This window comes from Dipodomys spectabilis, unplaced genomic scaffold (assembly GCF_019054845.1).
Source record: "Dipodomys spectabilis isolate Male_0828 unplaced genomic scaffold, ASM1905484v1 ptg000496l, whole genome shotgun sequence".
Classification (NCBI taxonomy): Eukaryota; Metazoa; Chordata; class Mammalia; order Rodentia; family Heteromyidae; genus Dipodomys; species Dipodomys spectabilis.
Genome location: NW_024871173.1, coordinates 278,551 through 295,448, shown reverse-complemented (window position 1 = coordinate 295,448; position 16,898 = coordinate 278,551). Strand labels below are relative to the sequence as shown.

At 63.5% G+C, this 16,898-nt stretch overlaps 1 protein-coding gene across 1 annotated transcript; it reads right to left on the bottom strand.

Annotated features, from left to right (window-relative positions):
- Nucleotides 1-9,181: 9,181 nt before the first annotated feature.
- On the bottom strand, nt 9,182-16,624 carry Trim11 (tripartite motif containing 11). Its single transcript, XM_042669519.1, has 6 exons — nt 16,196-16,624; nt 15,456-15,551; nt 14,882-15,112; nt 11,503-11,525; nt 11,318-11,418; nt 9,182-10,223 (listed from the first exon to the last, which is right to left on the bottom strand). The coding sequence occupies exons 1-6, from the start codon at nt 16,601-16,603 to the stop codon at nt 9,676-9,678; spliced, it is 1,407 nt and encodes a 468-aa protein (XP_042525453.1). The 5' UTR covers nt 16,604-16,624; the 3' UTR covers nt 9,182-9,675.
- Nucleotides 16,625-16,898: the final 274 nt, after the last annotated feature.

Genomic DNA, 16,898 nt, shown 5'->3' with positions numbered 1-16,898 from the left:
CTGGGCCCGGGCACCCAGGTGTCCCATCTGTAAGACTGTCCACTCCCCTCCCTCCCCAGAGGTCCATGCCTGCCGAGGAGGCCCACTTCATCAACACCAAGCAGCTCAAGTTCCTTTTGGCTCGAAGTCGCTGGCAGGTAAGCTGTGCCCACCCCAGGAGTGGCTGAGGTCCAGGAAAGGGAAACTGAGACCCCAAGAGGACTGACTGTAGGTACACCTAGGCCAAGAGTGTAGGGGAGCCAGGGTGGCCTGCGTCATTTCAGATCGGGCCCCTCTGAGTGTGCGGCCCATGAAAAGGTCACTGGGTGGTGGATGTAGATGACACTGGTTGTCCTGGGGTGCAGTCCCAGCTGTTCCTGGGGACCCTTTCTGGCCCATTAGAGATCTAGAAGATGGTGGGCAGTGGTCACTCTCTCAGTGCCCTGGCCTGCCGTGTCTGCCTGTCACCCCTTTGTCTCACTGTCCCGCAGCGCTCCTTGATGAGCTACAAGTCCATCCTGGTGATGCGCTCCATCCCGGAGCTGTTCCAGGGCCCACCCGACAGCCCGTCCCTGGGGGTGGCCCGGCACCTGCGCGGGGATGCCAGCGGCTCCTCAAGCTCCACCTCTTCCTCAGACAACGAGCTCGCCCCGTTCGCCAGAGCCAAGTCGCTGCCCCCCTCCCCGGTCTCCCACTCTCCACTCCTGCACCCCCGGGGCTTCCTGCGGCCCTCCTCCAGCCTGCCAGAGGAGGCCGAGGCCTGCTCGGCCGTGGAAGCCGCAGGCCCACCCACATCGCCGCAAGGGACGGGGCCGCCGGCATCACCTGGCTCCGTGCCCAGACACAGTGTCATCCGCAGCCTGTTCTACCAGCAGGCAGGGGAGGGGTCGGAGCGCGGGAGTCTATCCCCCCGGGTCCGGAGACACCAGGCGAGGCGAAGGCACCTACTGAAAGGAGGGTACATTGCAAAGGCCCTGCCCAGCTTGCGTGAGCCGCTGATGGAGCACCAAGCGCTGGAGGCAGAGGCTGACCAGGAGGAGCAGGCCATGCTCATGACCAAGACGCCCTCCTTCGAGGCCGCCCTGCAGCTGCCCAGCGCGAAGGCCCGTGAGGCCCCTGGCCGCAGCCACTCCCTGGGTCAGCCGCCGGGCACCACCGGCCCCTCCTCGGAGGCCTGCAGCGAGGGACACTGTCTACCCTCAGCACCCCTGGGGGCCTCTGCCCGGGGTGGGGGACACCTTGAGGAGACAGGGCCCCCTTTTCTGCCTGTCAGTGGTGACGTAGGACCTGCTCGACAAGCGGGGGCATCCAAGGACTGCCATCGGGGGCAACCAGGCTGTCACCTTGAGCCTGGTGCTTCCCCGCAAGAGGGCTGTGGGCCCTGCTCCACACAGCCCCCTGGCTGTGTCTCTCTGGGGTCATTTGAGGAGGCAGGGCCCCCACCCTGCAAGCCCTTCCTCTCAGGACAGCCTCAGACAGCCCCCATGGCAGTCCAGGGACGCCCCCGGCTGGGCTCTCAGAAAGGGCCTGAGGACACCTCTCCAGCCTCCAAGGTGACCCCAGAGCCCAGACCATCCCTGGCCACTGAGAGCTCGTGGCAGGACACCGGGGATACCCCAGACTCACCACCCCGCCTTCCGAAGCCTCAGGAGCAAGCGACCACCCGCAAGTTTTCCTTGGAGTCCCGCGGGGGCTATGCAGGGGTCTCAGGCTACGGCACCTTTGCCTTTGGGGGGGATGCAGGGGGGCTGCTGGGGCAGGGTCCGCTGTGGGCCAGGATGGCCTGGGCCACGTCCCAGTCCTCTGAAGAGCAGGAGGAGGTCGGGGCTGGCAGCTCCCAGCCCCAGGCCGGCTCAGACCCTGTGCTGGCGGCCAGTGGGGCTCCCCAGAGGGAGGCCAGTGGGGTCCCCCTGAGGACCTCCCCAGAGCCAACCTCGTGGGAAGAAATCGGACAGGTCTCCTTGGTGCAGATCCGGGACCTGTCCAGTGACGCCGAGGCAGCTGACACCATATCCCTGGACATCTCTGAGGTGGACCCTGCCTACCTCAACCTCTCTGATCTGTACGACATTAAATACCTCCCATTCGAGTTCATGATCTTCCGGAGGGTCCCAAAGCCTTCGGAACCTCAGGAGCCGCCTTCCCCGGAGGCTGAGGGGGAGGCGGGGCTGGCCGAGTTCCCGGAGGAGGCTGCATGGCCCTGGCCCAGCGAGTTAGGCCTGGAGATCACAGAGGAGCCCGAGGACCTGGAGGCTCTTCTAGGGGAGGCTGCTATGGGCAGGAAGCGCAAGTGGTCCCCATCCCGCAGCCTCTTCCAGTTCCCCTCGAGGTACCTGCAGGCCGACAGGGAGCCCACAGAGCTGGGCCTGCGCCAGAGAGTGAAGGCTTCCATGGCTCACATTTCCAGGATCCTCAAGGGCAAACCAGAAGGTGACGTTCCTGTTCCCGTGGCCTGCTGATCCCACAGGGCTCCCCCTCCCGGTGCTGAATGTGGCCCACACCCCCCAGCCCCGCCCTGCAGCCTGGGCAGGCGCCTCAGTGCTTACTGAATACCCAGGCCACAGACAGCTTCAGGCTGACCCCTGGGAAGGGGGTCCACGGACCCCAGAGCCTGCGGTGCCCCAGTCCTTCCTGATCCTCTGGTCTTCTCATTCCTAGAGCCTCCCCCACTGCAGACTCTGGGCCATGAATCCCAGCCTCCAGACAGCCGTGCTCCATGCCCTGCCCCAGCGAGCGTAGCCGCTGGCAGGGGGGAGGGATGTGTAGTCCCAGTGTTCACAAATTCCCTGGGGTCCCGGCCTCTCCCCTAGGACCTGGAAGTTGGGGGGTACAGAAGAAGCGTTGCTGCCAAGGACCACGCCATCACGACCCCTTCTTCCTACAGGCCCTGAGAAGGAGGAGCCCCCTAGGAAGAAGGCAGGTCTGGCTTCCTTCCGGCTGTCTGGCCTGAAGGGCAGGGACCAAGGTTAGCAGGCTCCCTTGGCCTCCAGGGGCCCCCTCTGAGCACCCCAGGTGCTCGGAGCTGCCACAGGCTGGAGCTGAACTCGGTGGTCTCCCCTCAAGGCTCATCTCATGTCCCCCCTCAGCACCCTCCTTCCTAAGGGAGCTCTCTGATGAAACTGTGGTCTTGGGCCAGTCCGTGACGCTAGCCTGCCAGGTGTTGGCCCAGCCAGCTGCCCAGGCCACCTGGAGCAAAGGTAAGGCATTATCCCAGAGGCCGGGGCGTCCGCAGGTGGCTGTCCTTGCAAGAGGAGAGCCAGGCTTGCTGTTTCTGTGGCAGACGGAGCCCTCCTGGAGAGCAGCAGCCGTCTCCTCATCTCATCCACCCTGAAGAACTTCCAGCTGCTGACCATCTTGGTGGTGACTGCCGAGGACCTAGGCGTGTACACATGCAGTGTGAGCAACCCACTGGGGACGGTGGCCACCACCGGTGTCCTCCGGAAGGCAGGTGTGTGAACTACGTCAGAGGTCCGTCAGACCAGGGAAGGCAGGGCTGGGGGTGCCAGGAGACCTTGTCTCCTTCCATGAGGCAGATGATGTTAGAAGCCTGAGCAGAGGGCTTGCCTGACACACGCTCTCCCATCGCAGGGGCCCTATGGCCACTGCAGGGTATCTGCATGCTCCCGGGGAGCTGGGCTGTTGCAGAAGGTTTACAGAGAGAGGGATCTGAACGGGGGCCCAGTGCTGCCCTGGGGGAAGCAGAATGCCCAGCAGACGGGAAAGAATCAGATATGATTGCAGACATACTCTGTGCTTTGGGGTTTAGCTCTGAGTTTTCCAGCCTGAACCCCAGAGAGTCCAGCCTGCTGACCCCACATGCCCTGTACTCGGGGCAGAGCTCAGCAGACCTGAGCCTCCAGGACAAGGCCTGCGTGTGCCTGAGCCAGCCCAGGAGGAGGATGGGCTGGCAGCTGTCTGACTGACTCTTGGGAAAGTGCTCCCTCCAGGAGAGGGTGGGTGCTGAGGGGAGGGAGGGTAGGGCAGGACTGGGCCAGAGGTGAGTCTTTGGGAGCTGACCATGGCGGCCCTTGCAGAGCGCCCCTCAGCCTCACCACGTCCAGACATCGGAGAGGTGTATGTGGACAGGGTATTGCTGGTCTGGAAGCCCGTAGAATCCTTTGGTCCCGTGACCTACATTGTGCAGTGCTGCATGGAAGGTACACCGTGGTCCCTTTGTCCACATTCCGGGGCGGGGGGGGGGGAGGGGGGGAGGGCCTGAGGCCCAGGTCTCCACAAGGTCAGCACCAAGGGACTCTAGGAGACACTGGGCCTGCTTAGTCAGCACCAAGGGACCCTAGGAGACACGGGGCCTGCTTAGGCTCAGGGAGGGATTCTTCTCTCACTCATGTCTGTGTTCCCAGGTGGCAGTTGGACCACCCTTGCCTCCGACCTCTCTGACTGCTGCTATCTGACTAGCAGGCTGTCCCGGGGCGGCACGTACGCCTTCCGGACGGCCTGTGTCAGCAAGGCAGGAATGGGGCCCTACAGCAGCCCCTCGGAACACGTTGTCCTTGGAGGGCCCAGCTACCTGGGTGAGCCCCTGTTGGGTGGATGTGCTTGTGCGGTCAGCAGATTAGACTCAGATGTCCTCCTACCCATGGCCCATGGGGCTGACCACAGCTTTTAGGAGAGAGAAAGCTCTACTTGCACTCAACAGTCAGAGCCTGCTCTCTCCCGAGACCCCCAGCCCCTCTCTACTTACACTCACACCTGTGATCTTCTACCAAGTGAACAAGCCCTCCCAATGTTCCTTTGAGAATCAGTGGTAACATTCCTTGGGTGTTGTGTCTGGATTCAGTGGAAGGGTGCTGCTGATTAGTAATATCTGTTGTGGGTGAAGAAGAGGACAGATGGTGTGACGGTTGCCCCTGGTCTGTCCTGGAGAGTCTTCTGACGTGGGGTGCACACACTTACGTAATGGTGCCTGCTTCTGTGTTCTGTGCTCTCCTATCTGTGTACCCTCACAAAATGAGAGAGCCGGGTGTGGGGAGACTTACAAAGAGACCATTTGTCTGGTGCCTGGGAAAGGAGGGTGGGAGAAGTCTGGGAGTTAGGCTGCTGGTGTTTCCCTCCCTGACCCCCCCACTGACTCCTCCTCTCACAGCTTCTGAGGAGGAGAGTGGCTGGGGGCAGCCAGTGCAGCCCCTCCCCAGCACCAAGACCTTCGCCTTCCAGATGCAGATCAGGAGGTGCAGGGGCTTCTGGGGGTGGCTGGCGAGTGGAGACACTGCCTTAATTTCCCCTGCTAGCTCTTCATACGCTTCCCCTCCCTTCTGCACTGGGTCAAGGCACCTGCCCAGTGCGCCCTGCCTCTGCCCGCCTGCCTCTGCCTGCTTGTTCAGCGTGGCCCACCTCTCCGAGTGTGTGGGACCGCTCACGCCTTCTCCGTGCACCCTTACCCAGGGGGCGTTTCAGTGTGGTGCGGCAGTGCCGGGAGAAGGTGAGCGGGCGGGCACTGGCTGCTAAAATTGTCCCCTACTGGCCTGAAGACAAGACTGTCGTGCTTCGGGAGTATGAGGCCCTCAAGAGGCTGCGCCACCCGCATCTGGCCCAGCTCCACGCCGCCTACCTCAGCCCTCGGCACCTGGTGCTCATCCTGGAGCTGTGTTCTGGACCTGAGCTGCTTCCCTGCCTGGCTGAGAGGTACCCAGCGGCCTGGGCTGGCCCTAGCCCCGGGACGGGGGAGCGATGAGTGCAGAGCTCTGGGGAGGGGGCTGTGGATGCTGCTGACCCGCTCTCCCAGTGGAGCCCCCTCCCCCAGCCCAGTGTCCCTGTCCTTCCTCTGGTACTTCCCACCACTCCCTCCCCACAGGGGCTCAGTTGTGGGTAAGGTGCCCCAACCCCCCCCCCCCCCCCCCCCCCCCCCCCCCCCCGACTTCGGGGCCTGACCTGAGACCCTGTGCCCCAGACCCTCCTACTCGGAGTCTGAAGTGAAGGACTACCTGTGGCAGATGCTGAGTGCCACCCAGTACCTGCACGCCCAGCACATTCTGCACCTGGACCTGCGGTCTGAGAACATGATGGTGACCGAGTACAACCTGCTCAAGGTTGTGGACCTGGGCAACGCCCAGAGCCTCCACCAGGAGAAGGTGCCGCCCCCAGACAACTTCAGGGACTACCTGGAGACCATGGGTGCGTACGGAGACCTGACTGGTGCCCACCAGGAGGCCCTGGCCCCTCCAGATCCACCCACCCCACCCGCCTCGCGCCAGGGCCCGCACTCGTGTGCGCTCGTGCCCGGCCACGGAACCCACCCGCTGTGCAGATCAGCATGCCCCGCGCCCGCGCTCACCCACGCGTGCTCCTCCGCAGCTCCCGAGCTCCTGGACGGCCAGGGGGCGGTGCCGCAGACGGACATCTGGGCCATCGGCGTGACAGCCTTCATCATGTGAGTCTCATGGGGTCCCCGAGCCGTGCGGGTGGGCAGAGCAGGCCTCGGCCCCGCCCCTCCACCCAGCGCGGCGCCCCGGGGTCCCGAGCCCCGCCCTCACCCACCCAGGTGACAACCTCCCGCCCTCACCGGGGTCCCCCGCCCGCGCAGGCTGAGCGCCGAGTACCCCGTGAGCAGCGAAGGGGCGCGAGACCTGCAGCGAGGCCTGCGCAAGGGGCGCGTGCGGCTGGGCCGCTGCTACGCGGGGCTTTCCGGGGGCGCCGTGTCCTTCCTGAGCGCCACGCTGAGCGCCCGGCCCTGGTGAGCGGAGCCCCGCCCCGCCCCGCCCCCGGCTCCACGAGCCCCGCCCTCCTCCGGCCCCGCCCCCCTCCACGGGCCCCGCCCCGCGCCCACCTCCAGCCCTGCCCCCTCCGGCTCCACGGCCCCGCCCCGGCTCCACAAGCCCCGCCCTCCTCCAGCCCGTTTCCCCCTCCACGAGCCCCTCCCTCCTCCGGCCCCGCCCCCCTCCACGGGCCCCGCCCTCCAGCCCCGCCCCCCGGCTCCACGGGCTCCGCCCCGCCCCTTCCCCTCGCGGTCGCCCGCCCTCGGTCCTCCCGCCCTCGGTCCGCCCGCCCTCGGTCCTCCCAACCTGAATCCGCCCGCCCTCGATCCTCCCGCCCTCCGTCCTCCCGCCCTCGGTCCTCCCGCCTTCCGTCCTCCCGCCCTCGGTCCGCCCGCCCTCCGTCCTCCCGCCCTCGGTCCGCCCGCCCTCGGTCCTCCCGCCCTCGGTCCGCCCGCCCTCCGTCCTCCCGCCCTCGGTCCGCCCGCCCTCGGTCCTCCCGCCCTCCGTCCTCCCGCCCTCCGTCCTCCCGCCCTCGGTCCGCCCGCCCTCGGTCCTCCCGCCCTCGGTCCTCCCGCCCTCGGTCCGCCCGCCCTCGGTCCGCCCGCCCTCCGTCCTCCCGCCCTCCGTCCTCCCGCCCGCCGAGGGCCCAGCCGCCGGTCCCAGCCCGCCCTTCTCCCTCTCCGCCCAGGGCCCGGCCGTGCGCCGCCAGCTGCCTGCAGAGCCCCTGGCTGACCGAGGCGGGCCCCGCCGGCTCCGGGCCCGCGCCCGTGGCCTTCCCCACGGCGCGGCTGCGCGCCTTCGTGCGCGAGCGGGAGCGGCGGCGCGCGCTGCTGTACCGCAGGCGCCACCCGGCCCCGGGGCGCTGACGCGGGCGCTGACGCGGGCCGCCGCTCCCGGCTCCCAATAAACGCGCGCCTGCCGCTCAGAAACACTGCGCCGGCCCGCGTCTTCTGTGCGTCCCCGGCGCCGGCTTCCCGCCCGGCCCGGCCCGGCCTCGGCCGACCCCGCGGGCCCTCCTGTCCCGGCCCCGGCCCCCCCCCCCCGCGGAACCCCCGGCCCGGCCCGGCCCCGGCTGACCCCGCGGTCCTGCCCCGGCCGCATCCTCCACCTCCGTCCCCCGTGGGGCCGGTGGCGGCGCCCCGGCCGACCCGGGTTGCCGGCAGGGTGAGGCCGGAGACGACCTGGAGGCCCGAGCGCGAGGCCCCGGGGCGGGCTCCGGTCCGGTCCACGGCTGTCCGCCGGGCCGCTCACCAAGGGTCCTGAGCGCTGCGGCCGCACGACCGGCCACCGTGCAGCCGGAGGTCCCCGGCCTCGGCCTCCAGGGCGACCCTCGGGGCCGCGCCGGGCCACAGGTCGTCCGCTCGGTCGAGCATCTCCTCCGGAGGCCGCCGGGGAGGCCGCTCTCCCCGCAGGGCGGCGCCCTGGAAGCCGACCGACACCGGTAGGATTGGGACAGCTCCCCTCTTCCTCGCTGACACGCGGGACGTCTCCATCTTCACCGGTGCGTTGTAGCTCTCGCGGTAGACATGTCCCCATTACCTGATCAGCCCTTTGTCCGTAGGTACCGCATTTCTTGTCAGTCTTTTAAACTCTGGGTCTGGGCGCTGTCCTCAGCTCTTCAGCTCAAGGCGAGCACTCTACTGCTTGAGCCACAGCACCACTAATGGTTTTCTAGTGGTTTTTATTGAAGTCATGGACTTTCCTGCCCAGGCTGGCTTTGAACCATGATCCTCAGATCTCAGCGTGAGGCACCAGGGCCCAGCTTCGTGGGTACTCTTGTAGCTATGAACTCATGACACTGAGTGTACCACACTCACTCACAGAGGTGAGCTGAACACGCCACCGACTCTGTACCGCTGTGCGCACTGGATGCCACGGGCACGCAGTTGCACGCCTCACACCGGGGCCTGCACTCCACTCCTGCCGGGCATACTGGGGCTTGGGTGCCTCCTTTCACCACAGGATAAGCAGGGGCAGCAGTTAGTTTATTGAGCAGAGTGCTATTCTTTCCACACATAAAAGGACACAACTCCCCAAGTGTAACACCAGAGCCATGCTGGGTCTGAGGGGGTGATGCTCCACCCTGTGCAGCATAGTTCATGCACATCCTCAGCTGCAGGGCCACCCATACGCTAGGAGAGCCAGGAGCTGTCAGCAACTGCAAAGCCAGCCTGGGACACTCAGGACTTCAGATGTGTGTACATGTGTGCTTGTGTGTGTGTGTGTGTGTGTGAGGGAGAGAGAGAGAGAATGTGTTTATTTGGGGGGTGTTACTCTGATTATCTTTCTAGAGGCTGCTGTCCCGTTCTAGGGCACCCACATGCAGGTTAGTAGACTTCTACCAGCCCTCTTATGGGACCAAACTTTTTTTTTTTGTGTTGGTTTTGGGGCTTGAACTCTGGGCCTGGTGGCTGTCCCTTAGCTCTTCAGCTCAAGGCCACAGCACCACTTATGGTTTTCAGGTGGTTAATTGGAGATAAGGGTCTCAGGAACTTACAGCCTGGGCTGGCTTTGAACCCCGATCCCAGATCTCAGCCTCCTGAGGTGTGAGCCACCGGTGCTTAGCAGGGCTGAAGTTTAAGACAGGCTGGTAGGTGTGGAGCTGTTGACCTGCCTAACATCCTCACTGAGGCAGGAAGGTTCCTGGGGCTTTGGGGGAGGGGGGCACAGGGCGGCCAGGGCACAATCTGTGGCTGCAAGGACAGAGGGCCTGAGCTGGAAGGGCTTGTGATATTCCTGGACCTTTGAGCCAGAGGAAATAGTACCTAGGGCTTAGAGCTCTGTGAGGGCTGTTCGCAGAACTGGCACCCTGGCACCCAGGCGTCCACTGCCCAACCCCATCTGCACAGCCTTAGCCAGAACCCAGGCTTCCACTGACTGTGTCCTCATGGCCCATGGACATGCTCCCTGCCCTTGGGCCCTAGTGTGGCTCAGAAGTCAGGCAAAGGGGCCAGGAGGGGAAGGGGCTCCACAATCTCTTGAGTTACTGGGGAGCTAGGGCATCCCCAGGCCCACCTTTTAGCCGGCAGATGGTCATAGGGGTTGCGCTGCTTGACAGAGGTGAGAAGAGGGGTCGCAGGGGGCCGGAGAAGGGGGTCTCGGGGAAGATGAACAGCAGTGACCCGTCAGTCACACTGTAGAACGAGAGGTGTCCAGCCTCATAGTCCAGAAAGATGCCCACACGTCTGGGAGGCTCCCGGAGAGGGGAGAAGGCAGGCTCTGTGGAGGTGTAATAGCTCCCAAGGAACACCAGGATCCAGAACCCACAGGCAGCCGACAGCTCCCCTTTCTCCTTCCGGTTGACATTCTCTCGGCAGACACCCAGGGCCCAGCTGCTGCGATCCCCGACCTCCACCTCCCAGTAGTGGCGGCCGGAGGTGAAGCGCTCTTGGCCCAGCACACAGGGACTCGGGTCGAAACGCTCAGGGCTGTCGGGCAGGGCCTGCCGCTGCTCTCCTCTCTGCACGCTCCGCCTGTCCTCACACAGGACCAGCTCCGGGTTGGCCGTGTCTGGGTCCAGAGTCACATCCACTGCAAAGAAGCGTCTAGGGTGAGAGTCAGCACCCGCCGCTCAGGGCCGGTGCTGCAGGAGACTGCCCTGCTGAGTCCCCAACCAGGGGGCGCTTTCCCAACCACTTCTAGTTGTACGGGCCCTCCCCTTTGCACAGATGACGAGGAAATCCTGACTCTCCATGTCTGTCCCGTCAGTCCCACGGGAGCCTGAGCTCTGGGCCCCACATTCACAATGGGGCCGTGGGTTCTGAATGCCCCAAAGATAAGAGATTCAGAGCGGCAGGCTGCTGCCTGGTCCCGACCACATTCTCAGGCAACTCCCCACCTACCTCCAGGTCTGGTGCAGCCCTATAGCCTTCACTCTGTTGCTTTGGATGTCTAAGTATAGCAAGAAAGAGATCTGGACTCTCTCCCTGGAGCCTGGCACATTCTGGAAGCCTCAGAATTTCCTAATAAGAGCATCTTTTGTTATTCAGAGACCCCTCACATCACACCTGAGCGTCTGCTGGTGGGGGGGGGGGGGGGGAGGGTGCACAAAAGCCTCAGGTCACCAGAGGACTAGCTATAGGACTAGATACAAACGTCACCCCTGGACTGACCTCCTGGGACTTGGAGGCCATTGCATTTGATGATTGATGACTAATAATTGAATCATCTGCACCCCAAAAATGGCACTTCCCCGCAAGACTCCTAACTGGTGAGGCGCCAGGAAGGAGCAGTTCCCAGAGGGCATGGAGCCCGGTGCCCTCGCAAACTTGCCCTGTGCATCCCTTCTTTATATGTCGCTGACCTTTATCATTTACAATAGTCCAGTAACAGTAATGCCTGGATCTTGTGAGCCACCCTGGTAAATTCTCCAACACAAAAGGGAGGTGTGGGCCATACATTTGTAGGTCCCGGCTCACAACGGATTTGACACAGGTGTGGAGCCCTTGGCTATGAAGTCTGCAGTAACTCTAAACATCAGCACGCAGCCACCACAAGGCTGGAGAACCGCGCCGCTGGTGTCACGCAGAGCAGAGGGCGTTGCTCCAAGAACTCGCTGCCCTGTGTCTGTCCCAGGGTGCAGTCCACTCCACCACAGCCCAAGCACCCGAGGCCCTCATTCCTACCGTGAAATCTCTGCAGGGTCTCCACCAGGCCTGGGACCCTGCACACGGTCCTAAGCTCCATGGGCACCACTTCCGGAGGCTGCAGCTTCACATCCTGGGCCCTGCAAGGCACAGCCCAGCCTCATCCTCAGGGCTGGCGGCCCCCCACACCCAGCCCCCTGCCCCGGGGGGTCGCGGGCTCATACCTGCGCAGGGCCTCCTTAATGTCCTGTGGGGGGAGAGAGGGTCATGCGCTCAGCACCTGCACTTCTTGGGAACCCCTCCTCACACCCCACGACCAGGCCTTGGTCTTTCTTTGCCAACCAAGGTTAGCTCCAGGCCAAAGAAATACACCCATGTGGGGGAGAAGCCCATCCGGCCCCAGGCTTGGCCCAGGGACGCTGGACAGAAGCCTGAGCACAGGCACGGGCGCCGAGTGAGGGTGTGGTCCGTCACCCTGTCACAGCTCTCCTCCACCTGGCCATTCCCCCAGGAGGCGCCAGGCACCCCCCCCCCCCCCCGCAGCGGGCACCATGCTGTGTGGACCCGGAGCCCTCCAAAGCATGAGCTGAATAAATCTTTCTTTACCCAACCTCAGAAAAAGAACCAACACATCAACCCACCTGACACCCTGATACTGCACTTCCTCTGGCCAAAACTGAATGGAAATAAGTGCATTTCTGTAGTGTAAGACACTCAGTCTTAGGTGTTTATAGAAAGCCAAGTGCAGCAATACACCCGTGCACACAATCACGTGGAAGGCAGCTCCTGGAAGGTGTACTCCGTGTGTGTGTGTGTACATGCACATGCACTTATACTAGGGTTTGAAGTCCATGCCTGGGAGCCATCCCTGAGCTTTTGTGCTCTAGGCTAGTGCGCTACCACTTGAGCCACAGCTCCATTTCCAGCTTTTTTGGTACTTACTCTTGGACAAAAAGCTAAGGAATAGCACGCAGGCTCTGAGTTCAAGCCTCAGCACCGGAAGGAAAATAAAAGCTAAGAACATACCCAGTGCAAGGCAGGGGCCTCCTGCACTAAGCCCCGAGTGAAGCCCGCATGCTCACGCCACACACCAGCTGCCAGGCCAGGACGACAGAGAAGCGAGACACTGCTCCTGCCAAGAGGTTCCTTGCAGGTGGGCCCAACAGCTGAGGCTTTCACATAAACAAGTCATTGATTCTGGGAGAGGAAACAGATCCCATGGCTTCAAGGAGCCTCGCGGGCTCTGAAGCCCAGGCTGCCTTCACTGGCATGCGTGGAGATGCGGGCCTGGGGAAAAGAAGCCTGCTGGGAAGGCACAAGCAAGCCACCAACTTCCCACACTTTTGTTCAAGGAGTGTAAAATACCTGCTCGCTGCTCCGTCGGGAACAGCTGTGCTGGGGGTACACAGCTAGGCAGCAGGGCAAGGTCTTCCCGGATAGCAAGCCCAGCACCCAGGGAAGGGGCTTGGGCTCTTCGGAGACCAAGACATCTGGTTAAGAAAACCACTGTGCCAGAGCATGGGGCTGCAGGACTCAGGAGGGAGCACCTGGAAGTCAGCTATTTGAAAGAAAACACTGGCTCTGGCGCAGCCCCCAGGACCTCTCCCCCAACTCAATCAGCCAGAAGGGAGGTTCTGAGGGGTCTTACTACAAATCATCTGGTGAGGGATGCACCAACAATCACAACACAATGTAGCAACACCAGACTGCACACTGTATAACTTCAAACCAAAGTTTCAAAGTGAGGGGAAAAAACTTTCCATACATCCAGAACATCCCAGCTTGTCCAACCTGACAGTCTCTCCTCTGCTTCCACCTCTTCCCCTCCACCTAGAGCCGGCCAAGCCCCCCCCCCTCCCCCGCAGTGTCTGACAGTTTGGCAAAGGCCATGCCACCAAGGGGAACGTGGTAGGGGGCCTCTTCCTGGTCCCTGACACGTCAGCTCGGGCTTCTTGCCAGTGGGCTGCCCCCTGTAGGAGGGTCCTGCCCTACTCTCTTCTCCTTGGCCTTGTGATCACACACGGACACTTCCCTACATCCAGAGCTATCTGTTTCAGGCTACTATGTTTACAACACACGAGAAGCACAATCAAGTTTCAGAGTATCTGTGGGGCCCCCCAAAATCCAGCTGAGCCCCGAGGAAGTGCCATCTGCAGCCTATCTGGGAACTCTTAGAGGTTATCCCTGTCTCTCCATCAATGCTCACTGAACAGGTTTCAGCAACTGAGGCAGAGAGTGCGTGGAAGGTGAGCAAGCTTTGGAGCAGACAGCCAAGCATGCTCAGTGTCATTTGGGCTGTCCTGAGGACGGAGAGGGACATCAACTGTCCTGATTTGAGGGAAGAGAAGCCAGGTCAGAGCGCGCCAGCTTTCCAGGGCCAGAACCCATACCTGGAACAACTCTCCCAAAGTACAGCAAAGGGAGCCAAGGGATTGGCTACGGCCTGAATACCCCCCAAAGGCACCTGAGATTAAACTGCCACTATGAGGCAGTAAGAGATGGCCAATCGTAGGGCTGTTAAGATGCAGCCTTGAGACTCCCCATTTGCCATCTCTATGAATTACCCAGTGGTCACCATAGCAACAGAACTTGGACCAAGATGGTGCCCAGTAATGAAGACACTCATCTTCCAAGGGAAGAAAACAGAACAGGGAGTGTGGGCCTGCTGCTGAGAACAGGAGGAGGGGAGGGCAGCATTCCTGTAGGTGAGTATGTGATCTAGGGCCATCACCAAGAGGGAAAGCTGCAGGCGGGCTTTTGTTGCTGACCAATCACCATACGCTACCCCCAAGCTGGGCAGGGAGAGCGCACGTCCACTCCACAGTGTTGGTTCAGAACAGTGATGCCCGCAGGTAGGAGGAGACGGGGAACAGACCCTGCAATCTTTGTAAGCACAGTCAGCCCCTCTGTATTCCCAAGGTTCTGCATATGTACATTCAACCAACCACAGACTCAGAGAATTGGGGAAAATGAAGAAATCCTGTCGGTAACGAACATATAGGCTTTTTCTCCTTTACATGTTCCCAAAGAACGTCATTTAGCGACTACATACGCAGCAGTCACACGGAGGGTATGGTGCACTGTGCCATTTCACAGAACGCACCTGAGCCTCCTTCAATGTTGGTATTTTCTAAGGTCCAGGAAGGAAGCACTTAAGAAAAGCCCTGTTTGAGGATGAGGAGGAACACTTCCAAACCTCTTTTATCCTGGGCTGGGTGGTAGAACACACTGAGTCTGGCTCAGCCCTGCCCACACTTCCCGGGTGAGTCTGGCCAGGCCCGCAGAGACCCGCTTCTGTGCCTCTGGATGACCTCACCCAGGGCTTCCTGCGCTCACTCATTCTCCAGCGCTTGCCGCATCCATCTGTCTCTGGCCCTGAAGACAGCAAGGTCAAGCTCACAGTGACTGGTGGGACGCACTGTGGGACACTCCCAGCGGGGGTGTGGAAGGCAGCGGTGGCGAGTGTAACGTGGCCAGTGTGTGGCAGGTGAAAGCGGGACACGTGCTGAAGGCAAAGCACATGCGTGTCTGGGAAAGCAAGCAGTGTGTCTGCTGACAGGCTGCACCACGTGGCCCCTCGGGTCCCCACACACACACACTCACCTGCAGTAGCCCCAATGCCGGCAGCTGGCAGCGGCCCTCAAGCTCGGCAATGAGCGTGGCCAACTGGGAGCTCTGCTGCCCGAGCCTGGCCGCGCCCTCACGCAGTCTCGGCAACACTTCCAGCTCTTCCTCCTCCAGCTTCTGCAGCAGCTTCTGCTCCTCCTCCACCAGCAAGCGGCGCAACCGCTGGAACTCGTCGAGCACATTTTGCCGCTGGCTCTCCACCATCTTCTGCAAGGTGCAAGAGCAACAGCCCTGTCAGGACCTGGGGACGCAGGCACCCCCGCAGGACCCAAACCAACCTCTCCAGGCCCTAAACCCAACGGTGGGACCATCGACACCCCAAATCCACCACCACCACCTGTTGCTCCAGGGAGTCCAAGACTCCAGAGCCGTCGGGAGCAGCACCACTGGCCGTCCCCACCCTGCTCCTCCTGCTGCCCGAGGCACACAGGCGCTCATCACAAGTCCTCCGTGTCTGTGGGCACAGGACCCCCCCCCTGCTTTCCTGACACAGCCCGTCTCGGTGCCTCGGGCTGCCCCCGGAGACCAGGACCCCTTTGTTGGCACCTGCCTGCCACAGGGCACACGTTTCCTCGGCCTGTGCTTGGAAGAGCAGTGCATCCTCCATCTGCTTCCGCAGGTGCTCCACGGACCTCTCCAGCCTCCCCTGGGGTGAAGGAGACGGGCAGTCCTGAGACCCCTGCCCCGAAACGAAGCCTCTCAGGCCGGACTTCTCGCCTTGCTTGCCGCCCACCGGACCAGCTGAAATTTGCCCTGGAGACGGGGTGCGGTGGCCCGCGCTGGTGTGTATCCTCACTGTGGGCCACTCCTCTTTCTAAAACGCTCACCAATGGTGGTGGTAGGGGTCACCCCCTCATTGCTTTCGGGGGGTGTGCCTTTTCACTTGGCTTTTTGCTAGTTAGCTGGAGGTGCGTCTCATGGGCTTTGCTGCCTAGTCTGGCTGCCTGTGGAAATGCCTAGACTCAGCCTCTCGGGTAGCTGGGACGGCAGTGAGGCGCGAGGGGCGCGAGGGGCCGGCTTCACGCGCGCAGCTCTGCGGTCCCGCCCCCTGCGGAGCGCCCCCGGCGTCCCGGCCTCCCCCTCCCGGCCTCAGGCACAGGGCCTGCACCCGGTCCGAAGCCTCGGGAACACGAGGAGACCTCGCGGGCTCCAGCCCTTCCGACGGAGGCTTTCCAAACTCAAGCTCACGCGCAGCACGCGCGCGCTGCCGTTCCCGCGGGGCTGAGCCCGGGCGGGTCCGGCCCGCGCTGCGCTCCCTCCGCGCTCCCGCGGCCTCCGCGGCGGCCCCACCTTGAGCTCGTCGGCCGCCTCGGGCAGCGGGCGCACGCGGTGGGCCCAGTGCTCCCCCGAGCGCTCGCAGGCGGCGCACAGCAGGCGCAGGTCCTCGCCGCAGAAGGCGGCCAGCGGCTCGCGGTGCGCGGCGCACACGCCCTGCGGCACCGGCGACGGCGGGTGCAGGCGCCGCGCCAGCTCGGCCATCTTGGCCAGCGGGCGGTTGGGCCGCAGGTTGCGCTGCGGGGACGGCTCGCGGCACTCGGGGCAGGCGTACGGGCCCTCGGGCTGGCCCCAGCAGCGCCGGATGCACTCGCGGCAGAAGTTGTGGCCGCAGTCGGTCATCACCGGGTCGGTGAAGTAGTCGAGGCAGATGGCGCAGGTGGCCTCCTCCTGGAGGTTGGCGGACAGGTCGGGGGCGGCCATGGCGGCGGCTCTCGGCCGAGCGGGCGGCGGCCGCGGGGAGCGCGCGGGGCCCGGGAGGCGCGGGGCGCGGGCGGCGGGCTCCGGGGACGCGGGGTGCGGCCGGCGGGCTCCGGGGACGCGGGGCTCGGGCGCGCTCGCCCCGGCTTCCGGACGCCGGCACGCCGGGAAACGGCGGCGGATGCAGGAAGTGCGTTCTTTTTCATCCGCTTTCGCCTGGGATTGGCCGCGGCCGGTCACGCGCCCTTCCGGGGCCTGAAGCGGCGGCCTCCCCGCGGGCCCGGGGGCGGGCGGAATG